The sequence below is a fragment of the Tupaia chinensis genome, unplaced genomic scaffold, assembly GCF_000334495.1.
Source record: "Tupaia chinensis unplaced genomic scaffold, TupChi_1.0 Scaffold140356_1, whole genome shotgun sequence".
NCBI lineage: Eukaryota > Metazoa > Chordata > Mammalia > Scandentia > Tupaiidae > Tupaia > Tupaia belangeri.
Window position 1 is genome coordinate 500608 of NW_006200233.1, and position 10219 is coordinate 510826.

The 10219-nt window shown below is 51.6% G+C and overlaps 2 protein-coding genes across 2 annotated transcripts; both read right to left on the reverse strand.

The window, feature by feature from the left end:
- Positions 1-3520: 3520 nt before the first annotated feature.
- Positions 3521-8564, reverse strand: LOC102473658 (histone H3.1). The gene is made up of 2 exons (XM_006162645.3): positions 8209-8564; positions 3521-5328 (listed from the first exon to the last, which is right to left on the reverse strand). The coding sequence occupies exons 1-2, from the start codon at positions 8539-8541 to the stop codon at positions 4999-5001; spliced, it is 663 nt and encodes a 220-aa protein (XP_006162707.2). The 5' UTR covers positions 8542-8564; the 3' UTR covers positions 3521-4998.
- An 828-nt stretch (positions 8565-9392) lies between these two features.
- LOC102474061 (histone H2A type 1-like) lies at positions 9393-9798 on the reverse strand. Its single transcript, XM_006162646.3, has one exon. The coding sequence runs from the start codon at positions 9796-9798 to the stop codon at positions 9412-9414; it is 387 nt and encodes a 128-aa protein (XP_006162708.1). The 3' UTR covers positions 9393-9411.
- Between the last annotated feature and the right edge of the window lie 421 nt (positions 9799-10219).

Here is a 10219-nt window from a genome sequence, read left to right on the forward strand (position 1 = left end):
GTGTGTAAAACCCCCCCCCCCCCCCCCCGTCCCGTCCCCAAACCTTGGGCATCTTAATGACTGCACGTAAAATCGACCAGGGTTGTTTCCTGTTGACCTATTTGCTTCCAGTGGAGGAGAGAAGTCTGAGGGACTAGAGTAGACTTAACAGGTTCAAGAGCATTAAGCCAGTTTCAGAGCAATTCTCAGAAAACGCGGGTACTATCAAGCCTTTAGGAGTTAACCCGGTAAATCAGTGTGTTTTTCCGTCCGACTTCCAAATCACACGAGCTATGTTGAGTTTGTGAGACTTTTTAGTCTCGGGAGCAGGGTGTCCAATCCTAGCTCTATTCAAGCACAATGGTGCAGCTCCGCTACGCTAGCAAACTTCAACGGTAACGCCCGGGGGTGGCTCCGCCCCTCGAGTTCCCCTGCTCGGAGAGCGGAAGGGCGGGGACTGTGACGTCAGAGTCCCCGCCTGCGCGCTTCCCGTTCCCGCGCCGGGGGGGGGGGGCGAGCTGCAGATATATAAGGACCAGCGCTGCCGGGCTCTTTCAGTTGCTGTTGGGTTGCTTTGAGGAAACATGTCTGGTCGCGGCAAAGGCGGGAAGGGCCTGGGCAAGGGCGGCGCCAAGCGCCACCGCCAGGTGCTGCGCGACAACATCCAGGGCATCACCAAGCCGGCCATCCGCCGCCTGGCCCGGCGCGGCGGCGTCAAGCGCATCTCCGGCCTCATCTACGAGGAGACCCGCGGGGTGCTCAAGGTGTTCCTGGAGAACGTGATCCGGGACGCCGTCACCTACACCGAGCACGCCAAGCGCAAGACGGTCACGGCCATGGACGTGGTGTACGCGCTCAAGCGCCAGGGCCGCACCCTCTACGGCTTCGGCGGCTGAGGTGCTGCCTCCTACGGCGTTTCTCGATTCCGAACCAAAGGCCCTTTTCAGGGCCGCCCACCTGCTCAAGAAGGGCTGTGACGATAGTTCTGCCGGCTCCTGTGTATTCGGAGGGTGGTTTTGGGGTAATACCGCCGTGCGGGACGGGGTCGCGGTCGTGGTGGGGAAGTGGTCGGCCCGAGCCCGGGTGTCCCGAAGTCCGTGACGGAGACAGCCTTGCTTCTCGTCCTCGGCGCGGGTAGGGAGCCCGCCTTTCCCAGCTATGGAGTGCCCAGTGGGACCGGGTCCGCGCTGGCTCCGGGAACAAAGGGAAAGGCCGACCAATCCCGGGGCGCGGCCCTAGCCAGCAGCCTATCGCAGCCGATGCGCTAATCGTCCCTGAGGCCCGTGGGGAGGGACGTGGGAGGCTGCAAGGCGCTTGAGTTCGAGGTTTTGCAGATCGTGAAATGGCAGTGGCTAACTGCTCCATTACTCGAGAGCAGCGCCGGGATTGTCGCCATTACCGTACTGAAATGATAGTGCCCATAAATGAAAGTACGAATTGGACACTGGGTTCAGTCTCAGAAGACGCAGGACGCTGGTTTGGGGCAAAAGACCCTTTATGTTATCCCAAAGCAGTTCTGCGTACTTTCTCCCCACTTTGCCAATGGGAGTTAGGGTGACGACTCCTGCTCTCGTTCCTGAGTTGTACGGTTAGTTGGGTGGACGTTGGGAAGGGCCTCCCGTGGGCGTGTGGAAATGCGGCTGTCCTGGTCAGTCCTAGGCTGAGTTTTAAAGGACATCCCTGATCCAGTGCAGTGCTCTGTGGTATGTCAGGCTGCACAGCTCGAAGAGACGTGAGCTCATTCGAGGGTGGCTAGTACAAAAGACCTTGTCTGAAGAGGCAATGGCAAGCTTCATCGCCCTTTCCCAGAGGGCCGATTTCAACCCTAGCACAGTAGCTTCAGCCAAGACCGTCTCCCCTGCACTTTGGGGCCCTCATGTAGCACCCGACGATCGTGCTCCAAGGTTTCTTAGAGGATGACAAGCGTGCCCTGCTTGGTTTAATTTAAAATCAGTGATGGAGAAAAGGTCATGCTTACGGAATGGAGAATTCAGAGGAACAAAGTGAGCCAAACAGGGAGGGTGGTCATCTTGTGTCCTTAGCTGGTATTCCTCCAAGAGATAAGGAGTGAATAGAATGCACCAGAAACTTGTCGATTCCAGGGAGCATGAGTGAGCAAATGAGAATCCCCTCCTGTCCAGACCAGTCAGTGTGGGTGCAGATTTCCTATATATACTTGAGGGGGGCGGCTGCCAGGGATGTTACCACCTGCCTGGTCCTTTTAGCCCTTGGAGTTGCCGACAGCATCACACTGTGTTTTCATCCCCACGGTCCCGGGGGGCACCTCTGAGCCTCCCCCATCCCAGTGCTCACACAGAGCTTGCTTGGGATAACAACGCTGCCTGGCATGCACCCCTTCATCCTCCCGCAGATCTCCCAGAGCATACTTGTGTGCTGACAGCTTACGCTCAGTTCCAGGACGGGAAAGGATCAGCTGAGGCCAGCACTCCAAGGACCTGGTGTGGTCTGAGTACTTGGATTTCTGCATGCATTCACTCAACAGGCCGACCTCGACTGCCTGTCAGACACCAGCCCTGTTTTAGATGAACCGGATGCTTCAAGCACAAAACAAAGCCCCCACTTACAAGAAATTGCTGTCCATGAGAGGCAGAACAACACAAAATTTCAAATATATTATTTCCCGGTAGGAGATTTATAGATATAGGCGTGATGATAGGAGATTTATTGATATAATTGTATACTCTTTTCTTTAAACGGGCAGAAGAGTGTTATTGTTTACAAAGGGTGGTTAGGGAAGCTCTTGTACCATGGGTATTTGAGCAGAGGCCTGAATAAAATGAGGTTATCATTCAAACAGATATTTGGAATCACACTTCTGGGAAGCGAGTGAGTGCACAGGCTCTGATGGTGGAAGTGCTTGGTTTGTTCTAGAAACAGTAAGGTCAGCAAAGAGAAAGAAACACGGGAGAAGGAGGCCAGAGGCTAGCGGAGGACCACATCTGGTGGAGCCTCCCCGGGAGGTTGGCCAATGTGTCCTGGTTTGTCGGGACTCTCAGGTGTCAGCACAGCAAGGCCTCCCTGAAGAGGAACGCAGCCCGAAATGGCTGCTGACCCTCTGGGCTGTGCTAAGACACTGGTCCTGAGTCTGGAGACCATGGGTGGGCACTGCGTCATCGGAACATAGGGCAGACCTGAGACCACTCTTGCTACTAGATAGGGAAAAAACTACGGGGGTGTTTGTCTAGAGGAAAGCAAAAGGCTAGGTAGTGGCGACAGGTCATCCATACAAAAGGTGACTGATGGTGGCCTGCCCCAGAGAATGGCAGAGGAAGCAGTGAACAGCCATCTGCTTTAGAGCACAAAACTGATTGGCTATAGGTTGTGAAAAAGCCAGGTGGGACAGGACTGCAAGGTTCTGACCCAAGCCCCTGGGAAAATTGTCGTGTTGATTATGGTGGACAAGAATGGAAGAACAGATCTGGTGTTTCTGAGTCAAGATATCTATTTAGGAGCTTCTGATATGCCCATTACGTACTGAAGTAGGTATGTTGAGTACGAGTTTGGATAGGAGGGTCTGCAGATCAGGGGAAGGTTACGGAGATGACCTGTATTGGAAACTCTTCTAAATTATGCTTTTTTAGGGAAGCTCAAAGTGGGTGGAACAAAAAAGAATTTGGAGAGGTGGTGAGGACCACCACCCAAACACTGAGATGAGGAACAGATGGAGCCGGCCACACTGGAAGGCTCTGGCAATTCTGCAGGCGGACTTCACTCACAGCTTGGCCATAGTGCTGAGCATGGGCTGTACGTAACAGAGAACCCAGGAAATGGACACAGAAGAGATTCGGCGAGCAGAAAAGGCCCACAGTGAGCGTCCAGCCACATCCACAGTAAATCCCGGAGCAGTTTCTGTGGCCTTCAGCAGGGCTGCGCGGTATCTTCCACAGTTCATCCCTTCCCCAGTGCCCGCCCCACTGACTCATGATTCCAGTGTTGCACAAATTGCGTTTATTAAGGTCTCATCCAGTCTCACCACTCATACGCCGACTACATTCTTGTCTCTAGTCCAGACCTCACACCTGCACTTAGGTTCACCTTGCTTATTCAACTGCCTATTATCTCCCCCAGGGTCGGCAAGGAAACCTATTAGCAAGTAAGACTAAAGTGGTTTTACAACGGATCAGTCATTTCTCAATATATTAAAGATGGTGACTATTCAGGTAGCTGACTTGTCAGTGTGGGCAACCTTTTAAAAATAAACGAGTCCAGGTTTGGGCCAAAAGGGAGGAAAAGGGGGTGCGAAGGATCACGGCTCAGGTTCCTGGTGTGAGGTCACCGCCAGCTTAGACTCCTCCCACCTCGTTCCTTCAAGGATAGGCCCATGTGAGTAGAGGAAAAGCAGGATGTATAAGTCCCTTAATTGTACTGAAGAGGCGTCGCTAAATCCACTTTGATGTACCGAGTCCAACCGACTAGCACAACACGGTTATCAAAAAGGTTTCGAGAAATTGATAGAATGAAACTAAACACGGATGTAAAACCGAGGCCTAGCCACGCTGCGGACCACAGGGCGGGACGGGCGTAGCGGGGCAGGACCAAGGGCCCCGCGGCAGCCTGCGAGGTGAAGGCTTCAGGCAGGGCCGAAGGCGGGGGCAGAAACCCGGGAGGGAGAGCAGACACTGGGACATCAGCCACCACAGGAGTCCTAACCCACGCAGACACGCACGCACTTCGACCTCACTGAAAGGCGAACCGTTTCTACCCCTGTTCGGTAATGTGGCTGCCCGGCTCAAACCCTACGAACTCCCCTACAAAGTAAGATCACAAAGCTAGCGCTAGGAGCTGGGGCGCGAACCTGCAGACCAGCTCCCGCCCTATTGGCAGCAGACAGGAGATGCGTAGGCAGCATCAGCGGCCCGACTAGATAGGACCCCCCAGGAGTCGGCCGACACGCAGACAGAGCAGCATAGACCAGGTCGCTGCAAATAATGAGCACAGCCCTTCCTGGGAGGCAGTGGGGGCCCTGAAAAGGGCCATTAGTTTGATGCCGGAGGGGACTCAGCCGCCGAAGCCGTAGAGGGTGCGGCCCTGGCGCTTGAGCGCGTACACCACGTCCATGGCCGTGACCGTCTTGCGCTTGGCGTGCTCGGTGTAGGTGACGGCGTCCCGGATCACGTTCTCCAGGAACACCTTGAGCACCCCGCGGGTCTCCTCGTAGATGAGGCCGGAGATGCGCTTGACGCCGCCGCGCCGGGCCAGGCGGCGGATGGCCGGCTTGGTGATGCCCTGGATGTTGTCGCGCAGCACCTTGCGGTGGCGCTTGGCGCCGCCCTTGCCCAGGCCCTTCCCGCCTTTGCCGCGACCAGACATGACAACAACACAATGGCGCTGACAAGCTGCAGATGGTTCTTCGGCCTTCACGTGGAGTACTTATAGGCTGCCATCGGACCTGTTTGAGAACTGAAACCGGGAACAGGGACTGGGCGGCCGCTGCTTCACGCTCTGCCCCGCCCCCTCCGGGCCGTGACCCTAGACTGTGTTGGAGAAGAGGAAGTGAATTTCACTTTTCCATCCCTTCAGTTGTTTCTGCGCTTGGACTACATTGCTATTTGTATTAGAAGCTGCATTTCCATTTGAGAATTTTACTAAGGGCTTATATTTCTAATGACCAAGCACTTGAAGGAGTTAAAAATATATTATTCCAGCCTAGCACTACTTAAGTTTAAAACAAAGGCTCAGAAAGATCTCTCTGACCAGTATATTACAAGCAGTAAATGAAACTCCCATGGATAAAGATGTCCTGTCTTTACTAAAAATATACAAAATTTTTAAAAGGGGAGATCAGCAGTTGGTGTTAAAGGCTATGTCACTGAACTCCCATGTTCAAGTCCCAGACCCGGTGGCTTAAACTCACTCCAGGCGGGTGTGCGTGCCCAGAATCCTAGAGGAGAGTGGAGGAGAGGGGATTGCGACGTGGCCATCCCCCCTTGGGGTGATTTCTTACTTTCTGTCCTTTTGTCTCTCTGTTTCTTTCTGTCTTTCAGGTGAGCGCACGGGCCCTATAGCAAAAACCACTCCAAAAATTTTTTTTTTAAAAAAGCAACGTTCTTATCAAGAATTGGGAGTTGAGGCTGAGAATTTACAAACAAATCTTGTGAAGCTAACACTTTCAGTGACTTTTCTATACTGTTAAATCCGTAGCCCAAGCCCCTTGGTCTTATCGCAAACTGTTTATCGCAAACTTCCTGTTTGTTCAAGTCATATGAGTTTGTTTTGGTATTCCCTATGTGGGTCCCATCCCAGATAAAAAATGTAGTAAATAAATGTGTAAGTCTTTGTCCTGCTCATCAATTTGGTATTGATTTATTGTGCAGTCCTTACAGGGACCACGAAAGGTTGAAGGCTGAATGTGGACACCCCCTAATGAATACTGTACTTTCTCCATCAGATGAATACCTGTGTGGCCTACAACCTTGCCTGCGTTTCATCTGTTGGTCAGAAGTGGGGGAGGATAATATTCCAGCTTTTGTGAAAACGTACATAAGCTCATGTAGGAAAGGCTTTAGAGCAGAGACTGTTGCCGAGCGGTCCTACGTAAATAAGGCTTATCATTAGCCGACAGAAATAAGGTTTATCATTAGCTGATGTTAGTGTAAACATCGTGCTGAGGCGGGGATATGACACCGAGCTCTCGTTCTTTAGCTCTGCACAGTACTCCCAGCAGCAAATATTGATGTGCATGTATTAGGCTTTTGTTTTTCTTTAATTATAGTATTTAATTAACACAAGGGGGAATTTCAAAAAGGTCATGGAAAATGCACAGGATGAAGTATTATGCTTGGATTTCAAAACTTGTTGCATCAAAATAAACGTTAATTCCACTTCTCTATGAACTTTTTGAACCCGTCCCCAAGTACAAAAGGACAGACTCTGTTTTGTTTTTGAAATCCACTATGTGTAAAGATGACTGTCCAGAATATTCCTTGGAAAAAAGGTGCCTGGCAGTCGCAGCCTCCAGCAGCCAGGCCTAGGGGGCAGTTCCAGGCACTGTGTAGACTCTTTTAGGCTACTTCTCCCTAAAGCACTCAAGTCACTAAGGCACTTCTGGAAAAGTCCGAAGGTTCAACTTTTAAGTCTCCGAAACGGACCTCAAACTTGACTTCTTTCTCATCTTCTCTGAAAATTGTGATCTTCTCACCAAAGTCTAACAAAGAAAACCTGAACAGCATCTGCTGGGAACTTCAGCTTCTGTGTCTAGTCTTTCTCATGCTTGGAGAACGAAACCTCGGTTTTCGAGGAAGAGCACCCATGGATTACAACAGGCATGCATGGGCTGGGAGGCAAACCTCACCTTCTCATTCTTAGGGTCTCCAGCGAGGCCTAAAAAGCAACCAGGTATACAACATTAACAGGATTTAAGCATACAAACGCTTTTAACTTACTTTTTAGGTGATAGGGAGCCCCAGAAAGAAACAAAGGCCCAATGAAATGGCAAAACCTAAATGCTTTTCTGCTAAGTTGAACAGAAAGAAGCAAAGGGAGGGGGAAGGAAGAGAATTACTGGAATGAGGTTTGTCTGCAGAGACCTCTCAGCCATGACTCCCTGCTGAGGGGTTTTTACTAGACAGGCCAGGATTGATACCAATAACTTTAATAACTGTTGTCTCCTGTCGTCACTAAGAGGACACCTTTCTTGCATTCACTGCTTTGAGCCACTACTCACAAAGAAACTGCCATTAACTTAGCTCACATTTTTTGTACCAGCATAAACTTCTGGATAGTGAGAAGGTAAAAGGAATTGTGAAACAAATCAGTGGGTGAAGCTTTTCCATGAATGCTGTAGGTAAGGCTAAAATGCTGTGTGCTGAATGCCCATTCAAAAGAAAAACTTGGGCCACAGTGAAAATAAGCAGTCAGTTATTACATTTGCAATAGTGACTTTGGGTCTAAGATTGCACTAAACTACTAATTATAGCCACTTCCATAGGTGGAGACTGTAAACCATCAAAACCAGACCGATTCCTGGCTTCAGAAGTGGAGTACCCAGACACCTTGGGCCTAAACCACTGCCTCCTGAGTACACAAAAGCAGGCAGAAATTCGCTTTCTCACAACTACTTTTGACGGACCAAGTGTGTGGCTCTGAAAAGAGCCTTTGGGGTGGGGGTACTCCTCAAGGTCTCAGGAACGCTTAAGCTCTCTCCCCGCGGATGCGGCGCGCCAGCTGGATGTCCTTGGGCATGATGGTGACGCGCTTGGCGTGGATGGCGCACAGGTTGGTGTCCTCGAACAGCCCCACCAGGTAGGCCTCGCACGCCTCCTGCAGCGCCATGACGGCCGAGCTCTGGAAGCGCAGGTCGGTCTTGAAGTCCTGCGCGATCTCGCGCACCAGGCGCTGGAACGGCAGCTTGCGGATCAGCAGCTCGGTGGACTTCTGGTAGCGGCGGATCTCGCGCAGCGCCACGGTGCCGGGCCGGTAGCGGTGCGGCTTCTTCACGCCGCCCGTGGCCGGGGCGCTCTTGCGGGCCGCCTTGGTGGCCAGCTGCTTGCGCGGAGCCTTGCCGCCGGTGGACTTGCGCGCCGTCTGCTTTGTGCGGGCCATAACAAAAACGTGCAGAAACTGCCTTGAAACGGACGTCTGAACCGGAAAGAAAGGCCACCCTTCTTTTATAGCGTCAGGCAACGACCTATTGGGCCCAGAAACATTCAAAATTTCCCGCGCCCTGCCCGGATTGGCTCGGCTCGATGCTGAATGCCCGGATTAAGAACTGCACTCAGGCTGGTGGACGAATACAGCGCCCTGCCCTTCACCGCATCCGCCCTGACGTAATTACTTTACCCTTTTGCACCTCCATCGACTGTGGGGAAAATTCTGCACTGACAGTTTATGGAGTAATGCCAAACAATGCAACCTCCGCACAAACCAACGCAGAATTCTCCAGCAAACTGGCTCACAAAGCACCTATCGAAAATACTTGCGAGGCACCTAGAGGGCTGTGGAAATGGACATTGAGCACAGCATTTCCTTGGGTGTGGCACTATTGTGAGCCCAGGAAAATGCTTTCTGCAAAATGCAAGCTCTTTAGCTGCGCTGTCAGTGTATCCCTAATTGGCTTAGCAGATGTGTAATCTCTTTACAAACTATTGAACCGAGGTGGAGGATGTAGGTACCCCTGGATATTTTCAAATATCTATTTTCTAATATCCGCTAATGGGAGTTCTCATGTCACCACAGTTAGCCTTTTTAAATCAAGCATGTTTTGAGCCTCTAGGACATACATTGTCCCAGTCAGTCCTGGCTTTGAGTTTCCCACTTACATACCCCTTTTAAAGGGACTTTACTTCAAAACCTGAGATGGCATTTTATATCAAGCATGGCAGCTCGTTTCATTGAAACAGTGGGTGGCTCTGAAAAGAGCCTTTGATGTCATGCTGTTGCTTTATGGATAAGGAAAAGCGCCATCCAAGCACCTCATTTCCCCTTGGCCTTGTGGTGGCTCTCGGTCTTCTTGGGCAGCAGCACGGCCTGGATGTTGGGCAGGACGCCGCCCTGCGCGATCGTCACCTTGCCCAGCAGCTTGTTGAGCTCCTCGTCGTTGCGGATGGCCAGCTGCAGGTGGCGCGGGATGATGCGCGTCTTCTTGTTGTCGCGCGCCGCGTTGCCCGCCAGCTCCAGGATCTCGGCCGTCAGGTACTCCAGCACGGCCGCCAGGTAGACCGGCGCGCCGGCCCCGACCCGCTCGGCGTAGTTGCCCTTGCGCAGCAGGCGGTGCACGCGGCCCACCGGGAACTGCAGCCCGGCCCAGCGGGTCTTGGCCTTGGCGCGGGTTTTACCACCTTGTTTCCCTCGTCCCGACATAGTTAGCTCTCGTGGAAGAGTATATTTCACAGAAAAAAAGGGGACAAAGTAACGCGCAAAAAAGAGTAAGAGAAGTATTTATACTGGTTGGAAGTAGGCTGTGTGGCCTCCTCCCATTGGCTAATTTTAAGTAACCAATGGGACATGAAAATCTGCATCCTTTATTTGCATACAGCTCCTCTCTTGTGTGTGGCTCATGTTTAATCCAATCTCTTGTCCGGAATGCTGAGCCTTAGTTGAATACTAATAATTTAATCAGCAGGGTTTTCTCCAAATGCCATTCTTAACCAGGAAAGGGCCTTGCCATTTATTCTATTTGTGTGGTTTTGTTTTATTCGTTCCTTTCCTGGAGTGTGAATTTGTCTTTGTAAAAGACTGGGCCCTGAATTATTTAAAGCCATAACATTTTGGAGTACTTCTG